Source organism: Solanum pennellii, chromosome 2 (assembly GCF_001406875.1).
Source record: "Solanum pennellii chromosome 2, SPENNV200".
Classification (NCBI taxonomy): domain Eukaryota; kingdom Viridiplantae; phylum Streptophyta; class Magnoliopsida; order Solanales; family Solanaceae; genus Solanum; species Solanum pennellii.
The window spans coordinates 38,628,435-38,647,144 of record NC_028638.1 but is presented as its reverse complement, the minus strand read 5'-3'; the positions used below and the strand labels follow the sequence as shown (position 1 = coordinate 38,647,144).

The 18,710-nt window shown below is 30.9% G+C and overlaps 2 protein-coding genes across 3 annotated transcripts in view; one reads left to right on the top strand and one right to left on the bottom strand.

The window, feature by feature from the left end:
• Positions 1-67: 67 nt before the first annotated feature.
• LOC107008751 lies at positions 68-10,171 on the bottom strand. Of its 2 annotated transcripts, XM_015207900.2 has the most exons (10): positions 10,007-10,171; positions 7,294-7,510; positions 4,251-4,408; positions 3,998-4,143; positions 1,886-1,948; positions 1,693-1,785; positions 1,202-1,363; positions 973-1,079; positions 693-814; positions 68-617 (listed from the first exon to the last, which is right to left on the bottom strand). In XM_015207900.2, the coding sequence occupies exons 1-10, from the start codon at positions 10,113-10,115 to the stop codon at positions 361-363; spliced, it is 1,434 nt and encodes a 477-aa protein (XP_015063386.1). In that variant the 5' UTR covers positions 10,116-10,171; the 3' UTR covers positions 68-360. The 2 variants fall into 2 exon arrangements, with proteins under 2 accessions (XP_015063386.1, XP_015063387.1); XM_015207901.2 differs by lacking the exons at positions 7,294-7,510; positions 10,007-10,171 and adding an exon at positions 4,482-5,817.
• Positions 10,172-16,509: 6,338 nt separating this feature from the next.
• Positions 16,510-18,710, top strand: part of LOC114076158 — a 3,309-nt gene continuing 1,108 nt past the window's right edge. The window contains exon 1 of the mRNA XM_027915038.1: positions 16,510-16,882. Coding sequence (XP_027770839.1) covers positions 16,583-16,882 — 300 coding nt within the window. The 5' untranslated portion in view covers positions 16,510-16,582. The remainder of the gene's footprint in view (positions 16,883-18,710) is intronic.

Genomic DNA, 18,710 nt, shown 5'->3' with positions numbered 1-18,710 from the left:
TGCTCATTTAAGCTCTACATCGAAATCTTGCACCAAGGTCAAGCAGTAACATCAAAGCATCAAGACATTTACAGTGGCAAAATGTCATCTCCATTATCCAGTTGTTACATTCATTAAACATTAATGCACAGTCCTTGAAGCAGTCAGTTTCAGTGCCTTGTAAAAGTCAATAATGTTACACTAGCTCAGAGTAATAAGAATGTAATCACACCATAATACAAACCTTTTTTTATGTTGAGAACTACAGCATAAGACATACTTAAAAAAAAAAAAAGATTACTACCTACGTGAAAAACACGGAACACATTACAACAAGTCCGGACACCTAAGTTCTCCGCCCACTATAATGACATTTTTAAGTCATAGCCATTGGTACCACCTTCTCTGCCTAGCAGTTGTCTCTTTCTTTGGAGCAAGAGTAATCCTATCTGCGTGAGCAACAGCCCATTTGCTAAAATCCGGGGAAGAAACAAGCTCTTCCATAGCCTTCTTTGTGGTGTCTTTAGTTATCTTGTCATACTCATCCTTTGAAAGCTTCTTCTGTTCAGGAGTTTTATGGAAAGTAGAATAGTAAGTATCTTTTTCTGACAACAAACTTCGTGGCTTGAGAGGAAAACCTGCAGGAAAAATACACTTCAGAGAAACTCCACCTCATACTTCTTCATTTCTACTAATAATTAGTGTAGGCAAACCTGGGCGGATTGTGTCATTTAGATTTGTCTTGAACGTCCTGGAATCATATGACCCTTTTATCGGTGACGCGTACAATTCCTGAGATTCCCAGAGATAACTCGTGTCTATTCGTGATAAACTCCTGCTTTGCATGAAAACCGGAGTGTGAAAATACAAAGTCATCCGTCCATATACATAACAATAGAATAAAGTAACTATAATACATAAGCATCACTCAGAAAATGGAGAGGAAGGATGGTAAAAGATTTTATTTAATTTTTTTTAAAAAAAGGCACTCACTTGAAAAAGCGCAGAACATATTTGGGACGGCATAGTCTCCTCAAGATTGATGAGATCAGAACTCCACATATCCATGCCTCGGCACACAATAAAGGATCCACAGAACTCTGACAAACAAATGAAGTTATGTCAGTGCCCAATTAACTCTATTAAGGGATATAGACTAACAAAAAGTGAGAGAACTTTGGAGGATTAAATTGATTCGTAGTATTATCATATAAATGGAAACCTGAAGAATCAACGCAGAAGCGAGAAATCGAATGGACCAAGCAACAAATTGAGATACTCCGGTGTCAATTGATCCATCTTCTTCAAGTACGAGTTTGTGAACAACCCAAAACCCCAACCAAGCTCCAGCAATCACAAGGAAAAGCAGCAGAAATATTGCCAGCTGCAACAAAAGACGGTCCATGTCATCCTAAATTCCATGGTAAGTGGAATGCTCAGTGCAGAAACCAATCAGAATGAACTTAAGAAAATTCAGTCATCTTATCGTGAAATAACAGCAGGAGTTAGCAGCATATGCTTTTCAGCCATTAAATTTTGACATTTAACATATAAAGGCACTCAAAATCAAGTTATATGAGGTAGATTTTACTGGCATGAAAACCCTCAGCAAAAGGTTTTTCCTAACAGGAACCCAATATTAAACGAAATGAATAGATGAACCCTAAGTTCAAACAATAAGGCAACTAATAAAACCAATAAGAACTTACATACAGGGTTGTACATGTCTTCACCAACACCAATCTCGCGCAGTATTGAACGCAACAATTGGGGCACATAGCTTAGAATGAAAGATCCTACACCAACCTGAATGCAAAACGACGGCAACTCTTAGTAACAAAATTTCAAAAGAATGACTCAAAGAATAACTGTTAAATAGTATACTCATACTAGCAAAGATACTCACAATGGATGAATACAAGAATATTGCTAGTGAACTCTTCCTACCAGTCGGAAGAAGCTTCATTCCCTGTCATTAGAATACAACTGCCAATCAGAAAATTTCAACATAGAAGCATGATATACACCTACATGTTTAGTTTTCTTGATAAGGATGATATTATACCTACAATTATACATCTACACACATTCGTACATGATACAGCTGTTATGCACATAGCTCAAGATAAAATAAAATATTGAATATTTTCTGATTGATTAACATTGTTGACTATGACATACTCAAAGTCACATGATTGGATTGTTAGTTGGAATGATGATGTTTCTAATGTAGCATTCAAAGTTGCAAATTTATAAATTTCTTGATTGGCTCCCAGATTGGAAAATTAGCTTTTTATTAAGCTAAAACTAATTTACCACATAACTCTAAGACTTCAAGTACACTTAAAAAAATCTCCTGTACATCTCTAAAATACCACGATCTTTGCCTACATCATGAAATCAAAATTAGGACTAATTCACCACAGATATCAACTGTCCACTTCAAGTTGAATTAATTCATCTGAAACAGGAAATCACGTCTACAACAGTGTAAAATTTTTATTTATAGTTTTAAAGTAATTTGCCTTCTTTATAGTTTAAAAAGAGTTGCCTTCTTTAACATGATAATTATAAGATTAACAGCTATAAAAAATTATTGATATGTAAAGTGGACATAAAATTGTTTCTTTTGTTTCTATATACACGGAGATCAGATCTCTCATCCATCGTGAGTCAGGACACCACCTGCCAATTTTGCAATGGAATAGTATCACCTAAAAGCCATTTAGCTTTCTTTAGAGAAACATCTATTTAATGATTAGTAATTAGGAATTATTTCATATCTGTCCGTATGCTTTTCAGTTCACATGCTCTATTTTGTTGTAGTTCTGAACAGCAGAAATTATTATTTTCCAAATTTCCAACATTTCATAATTATTATATTGTCGTGAGGTAAGAATAAAATGAGAATTTGAACTAACAACTCAAAAAAAAATTGTTTATAAGTTGTACTTGTACTCCCTTTGTTCAATTTAGTTGCCTACTTATCCTTTTCTTTGTTGGGATTGATTTGCCTACAAATCCTTCTAATGGCCCAAAAAATGTCATTTCTCCAAAGTGGGCATAATAGCCAATCTTATATTATAAAAGTTATGCAAGACCTTTTACAACATTTTTTCACAGAAACCTGGGACATCCAGAAAATGCCTTGCAATAAAATAAGTACATTTATGATATTCTTATATTTGTATTGTTCTCATTTCCTCCCTCTTTTTAAGCATATCTGCGATTTAATTCACATGTGCCATTTAGGGGAAGAAACCTAAACTATTAAATATGAATTATACACTTTAGAAGTTAAAGATTCATTATATTCGGAAAAAATATCACTGCAAAAGAAAAAAAATTAGTCAAAAATACTTTCCAAGTCCAAATCTCAGGTAACAAAGATACTTTAAACTTCTTCAATATCTTATCTTTATCTACTTTGTGATGTGATTAGTCAACAATTTTAGCGAGCTTGTTAGCTTTTTTTTTTTTTTTTGAAATAGGTAACTTTGTATTCACACAAAAGAGCTCATCAAGGAATTGATGAGGAGGGATTTACAAACCCCCAGGGGGTGTCATCATTCTCAAATCCAAAAAAATTCAAAAATTTACAGTTAGCTTTATTCTCCCTCTTTTTCCCGCCAACATAGGGGTGATTTTTCTAAGTTAAAGATACATCTTCAGCAGCACAAGATTTTTGTAAAAATACTAACGTGGAGTTATTATGGTGCTACTCTGCAGTTTACATTTGCAAAGCAATTCGCATTTCAAGAAGAATATTATCTCGCACAATACGATTGAAAAATTATTTTAGCTACTGAAATCAACTAAAACAGTCTGCTATGTAAATTTGAACTAAAATATCAAGATTTGAAACTGAAAAGACAATCCCAACAAGAGCGCGCATGCTTCTTCAATATTAAAAAAGGGGAATCTAGAAATCCTAGCAGAGGCTCTTCATTGCACTCAGAAAACGGACAAGTTTACGGAAGTATGCATACTTCTTTGAGAATGAAGGGTACAAAGTTACCTGGAAAAGGACCATCAGTATCACAAGAATAACCCCTACTGCCATCGCACCACCATAGAAAAATACTAGAGACTTGCTAAGGAAGGATGCCAGAGCAAGTAGCAATATACCCAATACCAGAAACACAACACGATACAAATAAAAATCTGCATAAAAGGATGAAGGATATTAAGGTTGGTAAATTGAATTAAAATTCCAAAAGCAACAAAACAACAAAAAGAAGTTGATTTCAGATTGGCCCAGGAGAACAAACCTTCATGCAGCGAGACCTGAAAAGTGTCCTTAGATGAGCCTGTCATCCTAATATCCAAGAACCTCTGCTCGAAAGGTGACATTGATCGCACCCATGAACCCTTGGTTATTTTCATCCATTGGCCTGGCGGACACATCCCAATTGCAACGGATTGATTCCTGCAAAGATGATAATGACCCTTAACAATTTATAAAAATTTAATACAGTAAAGATGAAGAGGATCACCTATACCTGTCTAACTTTCGAAAGGTTCTAACTCTGACTCTTGATCTTCCTTTTATATCAGATGACATTTCAGTTGGAGAAGTTACATATTATGAGCTCAAAAGGATAGAACCTAAATGACTGGGAAATGACCTTTATAGCAGCTTTTCATAATACAGTCCCTCAAAGCTCCATTTTTACAGAAGAAAAGGACAGCTTGGAGTGGAAGGTGGATAGCAGAGGTATTTTAACTGTCAGGTCAGCTTACAACAAATACTCAGGAGATAGGATGGACATGGAGAGTGATCTGGAAGACCAAAGTGCCTTATACGGTAAACTACTTTACATGGTTATTAGCAAAGGAAGCAGTCCTCACACACGAAAACCTTAACAAGAGGAAAGTCAACCTATGGTCTAGATGCTATCTATGTGAAGAACAGATAGAGCCAGTCAACCATCTCTTTTTGCACAACAAATGGACAGACCAGTTGCGGCAAATATTCATCCATAATAGGAAGATCAGGTAGGTGAAACCTGGGAGAATCAAATAAGTGCTAAAAAGCTGGAACAGAGAAAGCAGTGAAGGAGGAGGAGAGCTGGAAGATTGTTCCAGGTTCCTCATGTATTAGGCGGACCATATGGAAAGAGAGGAATCAGAGATGTTTTGAAGGCAAAAGAGCAACATACAAAAGATCAAGACAGACTGCTTAGGGTTTTACTATTTTTGGTGTTAACAAGTAGTTATAGACGGCACATTGCACAGAGCCACAAAAGATGTTTTTAATGTAATTGATTGGCTCTAATTAATTATATTATTAGGATTTTGGAAAGAGACAACTTTTTGTGATGGGGGACTACATTTTGTTGTAGTATAGATATATAGAAGTAGAGTTTACCATTCTCAAAGAAAAGAGCTCAAAGGTATAAACTTGGGAGCAAAAGCAACTACCATTAGACAAGTCATACTAGAAATTTCTGTTACTTTTTTCTTATAAACGGGTCATACGTTTTGTTTAGCCATTATACTACACAAGAGGAAGGGTGTCGATTTTACCTCTTGAAATGATGTCCCTCAAAGATACAGATTTAACACCTGAATTCCTAGGTATCTATCAGACCAATAAAAAAAGGCAAAAGTATTCATTATCCCCCTGAACTTGAAGCTTTTTATTCAATGTACACCTAAACTTTATTTTGTTTCAATTACCCCCCTGAACTTGCTTATTCATCCTACACGTACACCTTTTCCATCCACCTGGCATAGAAACTGAAATCAAACTCTAGACGGCGCGTGAGACAGCAATTTTTTGCCACATCATAAAGTTACAACAGTAATATAAGTAAAAATCTATTTTTTCTTTAATATTTGGGTTATTTTAAGATTTTTTCTCTCTCTATTCTCTACCTATTTATTCTTCTTTTCTCCCTTTTCAAATTTCAGATTTTTCTCACTTTTTTTGTTTTAATTGTTATTGCTAAATTCATGAACAATAACAGGAGACTTGTTTGTTTATGTGGGGCTCCTCCAATTCTGAAAATTTCATGGACAAATGACAATCCCGGACGTAGATTTTTCGGTTGTAGACACTATGGGGTATGTATTGTTACTCTTTTTTTGCTTTTTATTTGACACTATGGGGGATGTATTGTTACTCCTTCTTCAGAAAATTTTTCATCTTTCTTTAAACTAAACCTATGAACAAAGTGTTAAAAGAAATGAAAAGCAGGCCATAAACCTCTCCATTGTCGCACTCCAAGCATGAATCTTGATACACAATAACAACAAGAATGGGCAAAATATAAGTTTCCTTTGATAAGGGGTTTCAAGTCAACATCCAAGAACTTGTCAAATCAAATCCATCACTCAAATTAGTCGTCACCCATTAAAGTTTGCTTTATAGTAACAAGAACCCAGTCAGCAAATTCAAATCTTGAAACACAACAAAAAAAATTCAAGTACTCATACACACACATGTACTATGTCAGTAAGACAAAAATTCTGTCTACACACAAAAAAAAAAAAGAAACAGTGAAGAATCTGCAAAAAGTTGTTCTGTTCTAAACTTAGCAAATAAGAACAAGACTAAATCAAGAAAAGGGGTACAAGAATGCAAGAAAAGATGTAGGATTGCGTGAAGAGAGAGAAAGATTGAAGCTTTTTACTGGATAAGTGGTGAGTTTGGGAAAAGAGAGAGGCCAAAAGACAGCAAAGACCAACAAGTGGGAGTTGGCTCATGATAATCTAGGTGGCAAATTATTTATCTAGGTGGTAAATTATTTATCTAGGTGGTAAAATATTTATCTACGTGTCTTGCGCGTGTAGACACGATCATATTGAGTGGACGGAAAAGGTGTACGTGTAGGATGAATAAGCAAGTTCAGGGGGTAATTGAAACAAAATAAAGTTTAGGTGTACATTGAATAAAAAGCTTCAAGTTCAGGGGGGTAATGAATATTTTTGCCATAAAAAAATGATGAGACAACCTGACACAACTTTAACGAGTAGCAACAAATACTTAAGGTTGGAGATTAATTAACATACCATCTGATTCAGAACAATTTCTTCATTGTTATGCAGAGAGCTAGGTAATATTAATAAAAAGAAGGATGATAGACCATACATCGATATTATAAATATCAAGTTGTCAGCAACTCATCTATTATGATTTTTCTTTTTGAGAAAATCATCTATGTGATTTTTCACAATCATAAAAGCCATTATGCTATTACTACTGATCAACAGAAGAAATAAAATGTGCTATAAGAAGCATCATTGGAGACTTGGAGTTCCATTAGTTCTTAGTTTAATAAGCAAAGGAACAAAGGGTTAGTGGCTCACCTATGGAAACAGACCTCAGCATTAGGTGGACGCCCACTTGGATTCAGATATGACACATTCACCTTTACTGAATGGGCATACTTTCTTAGACTTTTTAGCCTTGACAATCCATGGATCTGAACTCTCTCACAAATGACTTTCGTTCCTGGCTTAGAGCCAGGAGAATTTTCCACTACTATTCCTGGAGATATCTGCAGCGTGGTAGATTGAGATACAACTGTCCAACACAAAGAGAAAAAGAAACTATAATGAGTATAACCAGCTACTAATTGTTCAAAAAAAATATACCATTTCAAGGTATAAACATGATATAATGTTCTGCAGGGGCGGACCCATGTGGTCTCCAGGGGGTTCGGCAAAAAATTACACCGTATATATAAAGTAAATTTCCTGTATTTCAGTAGATATATATATTTTGAACCCCCTCAATAACAAAGAAAAGTTGATGGCGCAGTGGCAAGTCCCCTTGAAATTAAGTTGTGTCACTGGCTTGAATCCCAGTGAGCGTTCTATTTTTCTTTTTCAGTTCTTTTAAATTTTGTGTACTGTTTCTCTTTTTTTTAGTGTTTTTTTTTTTACTTTAAAAAATGTGTTAAAAGTGTGGTTTTAAACACCAAAAAAATCAAGGTTCCCATTTTAAAGGCTTACACGTTTATACTTTTATTTATCAAACCCCCTAAACGAAAATACTGGGTCCGCCACTGATGTTCTGTTGGAGCTCATGCTTGGCTAACAGCTAGCCAAAAAGGAAAACTAAGAACTCTATACAACTCTTTTTCACCCTCTTACCAGCAAGCCCAATCCTAACTGTTCGATTTTAGGCAAGGACAGTGCGCCACCAACCACACTAAAGAAGGAGCTATCAAGAAAAACTTCCAATACTTGCTGACTAAGCTCTCTCACTCTCAATGTATGGACACAAAATACGGATTTAAAACATCAAAGCGAACTCAAAAAAGGAGAAAGCACAATATGTTCAAGTACTTGAATATGAAATATAAAAATAAAACAAACAAACAAAGAACATGCTAGTACCAATTCATGAGGTTATAGTGAATCGAAATCAGTCTTACAGATAGTTGAGAAGTGAAAACCACAAGGAAACTACAGTTAGTGAAAAAATAGAAAACATATCCAGGCCATCTAGTTGTGGAGCACAGGAACCCCTTTTTTATACCATATTCAATGTTGCAATTCTGATAAGCAACAAAATGCCTGTATTGTTTCTATCTTTTCGTGACAACATTGCAAATGCAAATGTTTCTCAAGATGTTGAGTCCATGTTTGACTTTTTAAACTCCTTTTTTATGAAGTGATATCATTGATGCCATCATGAAGATGCAAAAATAAAATAGGAAGAAAACACAGCTCCAATATAGTACATCATATGCTAGGTTAAGGAAATAACGAAGTCCAAAAATTTGTCAGGGGACTCACATGTGTTAGGGAAAATCCAACTGTATAAAAATAAAATACATCTAGCTTTAAGGGAGTGTATTGGAATTACTATTCCGTCAAAATATCTACTGTTTCGTTCATTCCAAGCACACCAAAGGATACAAAAAGGGATTAGTTCCAGATTCTTCTGATGGACATACCAACTATCCAGTTATTCTAGCTCACACAGGCTTCCTCCTTTATACTACCAGATGTTACCCAGTTCAGTCCAAAAAGAGACAAAAACATGTTCCACTAATCTCCTGTTACTGGGCAGTGTAGTTGAAGATGTCGAGTAGTTTCTGCATTCTGCTTGCACATGTAGAATCTGTTGACTAAGTGAAGGGAAAAGATATTATGATTAAAGGATGTATTCAGTATGGAGGAAAACATTTTCCAGTGTTTGGTTGGTCTAAAAAATTAGAAAATATTTTCTTTATAAAAAGCAGCTCCTTTAAAATAAGGAAAATGACTTTCATAATGGAAGTAGGGAAAGCAAGACACATTGTCTCCTCCCCGCCCTCACAACCCCACCACCTACCCTCATCCCAGCCCCATCCCACTCCCTGGCCCCCCTACCTCCTTTCCCTTGTCTTAGACATATAGAAATAATTTTAGGATAATATTCTTTACTTACATACGAATGCAAGAATATAAATAAGAAACCACTTATTTTCCTAGAAAATGTTTTGTTGGAAAACAATTTCCTTCCTACCAAACACATGCGAAGTTATCCTGGGTTAGGCATGCTTGATATCCAACAAACATACTCTGTTCTAACCAACATGTGCTTATAATTTTCTCAATGCTTGCTCAAGTACATCCTTGTTGCTGGTTATTCATACCTAAAACATTGCCTTAATTCTTCTTTTTAAAAATGTATCTTCTCAATATCGCAGTTTTGACAAACAACAAGCAAAGTAAAAAACAGATTTATCTTTTTCTACTTTAACCCATCAAAACTTAAATACAGTTTCAAATTACACCATCAAATTATAGCAACTTCAACGTAAAAACTCAAAACCAGTAAGCCCTTCTTAGAATTACAACAACAACAACAAGATACCCACTGTAATCCCCGCACGCAGGGTTGAGGCATAGTTTTCTGTAATTATAGTAATTTACACGGACTAAAATCCTAAAGCAAGACTTTAAAGTGTCAAAACACTCACTAATCTTAACATACTTCAGTAATTTCTCCTGAAAGTTTTGCTTTAAGTCGTGAAAGATAAGATAAAAGAATATTTCAGAACCCTAAAATTTAAAAGAAAGTTACCTAAAGAAAGTTCATCAGCGCGGACTATGGAGGTTAATGCGACGAGGAGCCATAGAAGAAGAGCAAATACTCCACGCGAAGGAATTGCTACATCCATTGTTTTTGCCATTCGAGTAGCTTTGGAACTACGAAGGCGTTTTTATCGAGGAGCAAACTGAAAATACCAAGTCCTTTGGGGGTCATTTCGTTATTTTCTGGTTTATACGTAAAGAAATTTAAGATTGGGCTCGTGCAAATTTTAGAGCAAGCCCAACTTAAAAGGATCCTTTAGGCCCATCAACGGCAGAAACAGAAAGTTTGAGCTAGGGTGTATGTGATCGGGTTGGTTCGAATTTTTCAAATATCAAATTAAATTATTTGTGTAAAATTTTTAAACTTATTAATCAAACCAAACTAATAAAATTTTAATTTTTTTGGATTTTTCAACCTCGGGTTGGTTCGGATTTTCCAAATACAAACCAAACCATTGTGTTGAATTTTTAAATTTATAAATCAAACCAAATTAATAAACCTCGGATTTTTTTCAGATTTTTTAAGTTTTTCGGTAAAGTTTTCATTCAAACATATAATTAACTTGTGCTTCAAAATATTTTTTTAATCCAACCAAAGTACAATTTTCGAAGGTGTTTCTTTAAAAAAATATGAGATGAGTATTGCTGACACAAAGATAATCAATAAAAAATAATAATGAAATACTCATATAAAATAAATATTGTAAAGTTATTATGAAAAAAATCATAATTTAAAAGTACTAAATCATGTTAAAATAAGTTTAATAAGTATTAGTTACATTACTAAATATTTAAGGAAAATTAAAATTAGATTATGTTTTTTAATATCAATGTAAAATTAAAGAATAAATATTTAATATTATTGTCATTCTTATTGTTGAATTGATTTTTTTCATTAGTATTAATTTGATTTTGATTTAAGTTTTATTATAATTATCAACATTTATGAACTATAATTTTTATTGAACCATTCCGAATTCAAAGTTTTCAACTTGAAATAATACATTAAAAGATAAAAACTATGAAATAGTATAAGAAATATTTTTAAATGATATCAAAGTAAATTTTAAAAATATTTCTATGTATAAAATAAAATTTTACAATTATATATATAATGTCGGTTGGTTTGATTTCGGGTTGGAATTTTTTTTAGTTAAAATCAAACTAACCCAAAAATAATCAGTTTTTTTTCAAAACCAAATCACTAGTCGGATTTTTTTTCCTATTTGACTTAATTTGCAGTTTGATTCGTTTTTGGTTTAATTTTATACGCCCCTGATTTGAGTAATAAGGCAAATTAAACATTTTTGCCAGTCGATAAAAAAATAATTGCATTCGCTACCAAATGAATAAATACACACTATTATATAGATATTATTCAAATTATAATATTAATTGACATTAAATAGTTCACTTTAATTTTTTTACAATTTTTTATATTTATTTTGCATTGTCATATTGAGAAATATTTTCTTTATTTTTTCCGTCTCTTCATAAGTGTAGTTTTTTTCTTTTTTATCTCTATATTTTTTTATATATATTTGATTTTCTCTCTCGCCTAAATTTTCTCTACCATGAATCCCGCTGTTTGTGCTGTTCTAATATAGTTGTATGTTATGTTTGTCAATTGTTATCTATAAAAAATTTCCCTTTATTTGCTAAATATTTATTTGATTAAAACATGTGAATTTAATTTATGGATTATATATACATGTCAATTCCTACATTATAATACAAAAATACTTCTATCTTTTTTTGTTGCGCCTCTTTTAAAATTTACCTCAATTCTATTGCAAATTTAAATTTTGTACTCCTCTTAATGTTTAAAATCTATTGAACCAACACAAATGACTAACAAACTCTAAAAGCCAAAACTGAAATTTAGTTCAAATCTAATCCAAATTCAAATTACTTTAGGGTTAAATTTTGAAATTCATTTTAAGCTTGTAACTTGTTATAGGATCCGTAAATCTATGGTGGTGGAGCCTCTATGAAGGTTCAAAAATAGTGAAAAAAAGGATAATGGTAAAAAAAAAAAAGAGAGAAAGAGGAGGTAATTGTTGTGGACCAATTTGCATAAGACTTCAAAATGTGTATCAACTATAGTAATTAGTAGCATTAACATTTTAATTATATTTGTTCATAATTAATTCACGAAGAATTCAAATGCTGTATTGTTTTCTACTGAAACAAGATATTGATGGATTGTCCATGGGCACCAACACATATAATTTTCTCAACTAATGCCTCCACCTTGATGCATTAATATCTAATTAATTTGTTGTTTTATTTAAGCAAATTCACTTCACTCAACAGTGTGATTATGTCTTTGATTAAAAAAAATGAGCAATATTTTCAAAAGGAAAAAGTACAGGTAAAAAAAATTAAACTTTACCTCAGCTTTTTATATGTCTTTCCAATTTTATTTTATTTTTTTAAAAAGAAAAGCTAAATAGGATTAGCGAAAAAGAATCGAGAAAATTAAAGCAGACAAAATTTAAAAATATATGTTAATCTATTTTTACTTGTCCACTATTAATTTGTTACATCTCTTAAAGAGTAGTAAATAAAATGATAAATTTTCTATAACACTCTAATCTTTGAATATAATAACTTTAATGTCTTGAAAATTGTAATTAAAAATTAAGTGATAAATGATTTCTTTATTTTATATATTAAATTAATAAATTATTTTTAATACAATGCTTTCCTAGTCAAAACTAAATAATATACTACGGCAATGTTTGTCATGGTTTCTATTTTTAGAGTCAAACTATAAAAACGTTGACTAACATTTTAAGATGTATTTTTTCATCGTATTAATATGCGAAAAATTGTAATTTATAGTACTTTTTATAGTTTTAGAATATTTAATTTTTTTTGTTTAAAAATATCGAATTAATATAATCTAATTTACCTTTAAAAAATAATCAAATTAACTTTTAATAAGCACAACATGAGAAATAATTCTCAACGAATGAAATAGTACGTATGACTTTCAATAATGAGCTTTGAAAGATTCAAGACTTTGCAACAAGTTGGGCAGGACTAGTTGGTCTTTGTTTTGAATTATTACAAGTGAGTTTGTTATTCAAAGACCAAACTCTTGTTCTTCAGTGCACTGCTATGTTGAATTCCAAATTCTTGGCAGTCAATACATTTTGATAATTAAATATTCGTAACAAGAAGCAGATGACCACTCCATCCGTCCCAAGATGTCACGATATTTAAGGCATATTATAGTATAAGCTTTTATTTCAATCCTATCAATTTACATTATATTTTTACTCTCGTAAGATATCTAACTGATCATTCATTAAAGCTTTTAAAAGTTAATTTGATTAATTTTTAAAATTAAATTTAATTATAATAGTTTGATATTTTAAATAAAAAACAAGATATTTAAAAATTATATAAACAGTACTATAAATACAAATATTTTACATATCAATATAATGAAAAACATATCGTAAAATGTTAATTGAAACTATTATCGTTTGACTTTAAAAAATAAACTATAATAATTAAAAGGGGACGGAAATAATATAAATTGTCATCCAATAGGATGAAAAAATATCATAGCGCTACTTTAAAATGTCAATCAAAATTTACATAATTTTAATTTCGAAAAATAAATAATATCAAATAAATAAAGATAAATGGAATAATTAATATCAAAAGTGATTGCAAGTATTGACGGTATGTAGCTCGACTATGTAAATCCAAGAACGATACTACCTGACTCAAATATAGATTGTTTTGATAACTTTAATATTTTTTGAATTAAGGATATAATTCGCGATTGCTACAATTTTTACTATAGTCTTTATCGAGTATTTTGTGTACATTTAATTAATTCTTCACTATGTAATAATCTGCAATTCAATTTAATTTATTTCAATATATACCCTTTTGCGTTTTTTTTTTTAAAAAAAAGGTTATTTGATACAATTGTTTTTTTCTTCCAATTTGCACTTACTGTTTTAATTAGTAATTATCAATAAATAAGTTAGCAACATATTAAATTAATTACTTTAGGTAAAATATATGTATAAACTCTTTACAGGAACATGTAATATGGACGTCAAATTAAATTGGCGTCAGACAATAAGATATTATCAACATGGATTGTGGTATATTGGTGGAAGTAATTCACCCTTTATCAGAGATTTTAGGTTCGAGCTTTGGACATGGAGAAAATCCTATTAAAAACGTCATTCTAAATGATAAAAAAAAAATAATTCAGGATATTAATTAAGTTCTAGAAGAATTCCGTCTTTCTCAAGAACTATGACTCTGTTTGGTTGAATTTTTAAATAAGATTGAATATGGAGTTCTATAAATGAATGTTTGAATAGACTGTGTGACGCTTCTTTTGCACAGTTGCACAGTATTGTATTTTGTTATATTCTATTCGTTTATTTTTAATTTTATATATTTTTAAAAATAATGATCGATGTAATAATTTAATAATAATGTTCATATCAATTAATGATTAGCATTAGATATCTATACTAAAGGTAGAAAGATGAAAAAAGTAATTACTTTTTCTTAATACGTTAAAATAACAAATAAAAATAAAACTATTTTTATAATATAAAACAAGTAAAAATGAATCATAAACAAATTCAACAGACCGTCCATTTGTAGTCCTATTTACATATGGCAGTGATGATGTTAAATTGTTGAATTATTTTATTACGTCAAAATTATTACTTATAACTTAAGCTTAAAGAAATAGTTAGATGAAATTACTAATTCTTGATTTATTTTTTTCAATTTAACTCGAATTATCAATTAAGTCGGAATACTGATTTTCTTCATACACCCTAGCTAAAATTCTTCATCAGCAGATGAGACTGAATTGTACGTGTAGCTGAGCTTAGTCCTCACATAGTCATCAAGCATTTAAAAAGGGATACTTTATTAGTATCAAAATTAATGGTGTTGTTAGATGGAGTGAAAAAACTATTTATTTTTATAAAAGTAAGGAATATTTTAATATTTTTATTACTCCTAATAATAATAATAATAATAATAATAATAATTAAAAAAAAACACTAATTAATCATTTTGTATTATGGAAAACCTTTTTAAAATAAAGTCACTTCCTTTTTACAATTCTAAAATATCATCATCTATTTGATGTTAGTCTGTATAATCAAGATACTTGAAATAATAACTTTACAGAATTTCGTAAGAAACAAAAATTTAAATATAAATTTTCAAAACTAAAAAGTTAAAATTAGTAAAGAAAATATAATTTGTATCATGTCAAAAATAATATCGAAAAAGAAGAAAATAATTATAATCGTAGCCTATTAACAATGGCGCGAGAAATTCCTTTTCTCAAATTTTTAATAAGAAGTAGAAGTATTTTCTTATTTAAAAATTAAACTTTTTTTTGGAGAAAAATGTTTTACTAAAGTATAGGGGAACACTTCATTTCTCATTTTTCCTTACTATACTCAACACTATCTTATAACAAAGTGAAAATATTAAAACAATCACATAATTTGAAACAAAGAAAATAACTAGAAAGAAGGAAAAAGAAACCAATTTTTAAAGGGAAACTTACATAAATATACAAAAATAAAAAAATATTTACCATTTATAGCAATAATATCTTTTTTTTCACTTATCACTTTTAATTCATTTATAATACAAGTTTAATACATATTACAAAGAAGAATTTATTATTCATATATAATACAAATTTTAATAATGGATAATACATTTATCACAAATTTTAATACACTTATAATACAATGTGTCAAATTTTTACCAAACAAACATAATATATTTCAAAAAACAATTATAATTCATATATATTGCATACATAATTCACTTTTAATTCATATTGCAGATTTGACATAGTATTGTTATAAATGGTAATAAATAAAAAGTATTGCTAAAATCAGTAATTATTTATTAAAATGTACTAATTTATGTAATTTTTCCATTTGAAAATTAGGTCAAAATTGAGCAGTATCTATTAATATTGGATTTATTTATAATTTAAAGACTAAGAGCTCGTTTGAATTGATTTAAAAATATAATTTTTAAGTTAAAAATAAAAAGTCAAATTAAAATTATTTTAAAATGAAAAAATAAAAAGTAAGATAGATATACTTTTTATTTTTGACTTATTTTAAGTCATTTTAAACGTATTTTAAGTTATTTTTAATCTTGAAAAATGTTTTCTAACTTATTAATAATTTATTTTTAATTTTTTTAATTATATATTTTATATTTATCGAACACTTTCAAAAGTCAAACACTAATTTAAAAACAGATCTGACCAACTTCTAAATCAATCCAAACGTGTCGGCTAACTTTGATCAGCTTCATCTATCCATATATATATATAGCCGACGCCTCAAGACAAACTTCACATTACATCCTCCCTCCATTTCATTTAATATCTTTCTTCACAACCTTCTTTCTATTACTACGATAATTAATATTTTGTTCTCACAAAATCCCCCAACTATGTTAGCCACCTTCACTATATATACAAGGCCACAAAATTAAACAATACAAATTCTACTTATCAAACTGAAAAATGGAACCGTATTCAAGTAAAATATTTTCTTCTTCCTTCTCTAGTTCTTCAAGTTCTTTTGCTTGTCATGATCAACTCGACGAAACGAAAGAAAAGCCATATCTTTCTTCTCTCCATAGAGTTCGCAGCTTTCCATCAAGATCAATCAACAAGAAGCCCATCGCTCCATCGCCACCAATTCCCCCTAAAATCTATAGAGTCGAAGTTGTTAATTTCAGACAAGTTGTCCAAATGTTAACTGCTGCACCCGAGTTCCAATCTCACTCCAATCCCACCTCCATCCCCGCGCATTCACCAGAGGTTGCTCATCTATATTGAATTGTGTGATCATTTCAGTTAAAACATTATCTTAAGCACTCCCCTTTACATATGCATCCACTATAATATCATGTTTGAATCGTATGATCAGACCTAAAAAATTAATTTACATATTTAATGAAGGGGACTTTCACATGTAGTCACTCAAAAATAGCCTAATTATTCTCTAAAACTATAGTTTGATAATTGTAATTTGTAGCTACATGTTATAGGGAGGAGAGAGACGAGCGAGACGAGAGAGGCGAGAGAGAGGGCAAAGAGTTGGAGAGAGGTGAATTATGTATGTATATCGATTAGATAATTGAATATTATACATATGTATTTCTATATATGGCAAGAGAGAATGGGAGAGTGAGGAGAGAGGCGAGTGAGATTGGGAGAGAGAGGAGAGAAGCGAGCAAGATTGGGAGAGGGAGGAGAGAGGTGAGCGAGATTGGGAGAGAGGCGAGTGAGAGAGGGCAGAGAGTGGTGGCAGAGAGGTGAATTGTATAGATATGTTAGTTAAATAATTGTATATTATACATATGCATTTGTATATATAAAAAGCGAGATTGGGAGAGGGAGAGAGGCGAGCGAGATTGGGCATACAGTAGGAGAGAGGTGAATTGTGTATATATATTGATTAGATAATTGTATATTATACATATATTTGTATATTTTGATGAATTATACATATACAAACGTGACAAATTATACAAACTCGAAGTCAGCCCGCATAATTAATTAATGTATAATGTTAGTCGCGAGTGGTAATTATATCAAATTATAATTGGCATAATACATAAATATGCCCTTTAACTTAGCTTCAAATTACATTTATGCCCTTCAACTTTGGATGTGCACAAGTAGACACTTAAACTTGTATAAAATTGAACAAACAGACACACATGTCCTACATGTCATCCTACTTGTCATTTTTTGTCCGACGTGGTGTCCTACGTGTATTGTGTCATGTAGGACTCATGTGTTTATTTATTTAAAAGTTGGATAGTTAAAGTGTCTGTTTGTGCATTATGAAAATTGGAGGTCAAAGTTAAAATTTGAAGCCAAGTTTAGGGTCTAATATATGTATTATGCCAATTATAATTAGACGAAATGGTCTGGTGGACCCTAAAACTTGTATCCATTTGTATTTTGGCCCCTTCTACTTACCCTTTTGTCATCTAGACCCCTGAACTAATCCAAACACATCATTTTAGACACAATTTTTGATATGACATCCTATGTGAAAAGACTCCACATGGAGTGTGTGATACACACAAAACTAGAGCGTGAAACATCTTAAAAAGTCAGATTTTTATCTTTAAAGACCATCTTTTCTTCTTTATTTTCACTCAACACCATTGTTGGACAAATTTGAGTTTTTCTCTTATCTTTTTAAATTTTTTTCTTCAAATTTCTTCTCTTTTATTTATCCTTCAATTTATTCATCTTTTTTTGTTGTTGATTGTATTGTATCTTTGTTGGTTTGATTTTGTTGATCTTCACCATGACGGCTCGATGTAGTCATAAATTCACAAAACCCATTTGTTATTGTTGAAGCTTCATCAAATTACCAATGGAGTTTTTCATATTTCAAAACCTTATATACACAATCACAAAACACACAAAATTGAGATTTTGAAATATAAATATGACAAAATGAAAAGAACTACGAGAAAAATTGATTTGTAACAAAAAGATAAACTTAGAGAAAATATTTAGGGGAGGGACAATATGGAGGTATTAAAAAAGAAGAACAAGGAAAATGGTGGTAAATCCAAAGAAAGAAAAAAAGAAATGGAAATGGAGGCAGCGATTTGGGTGGAGG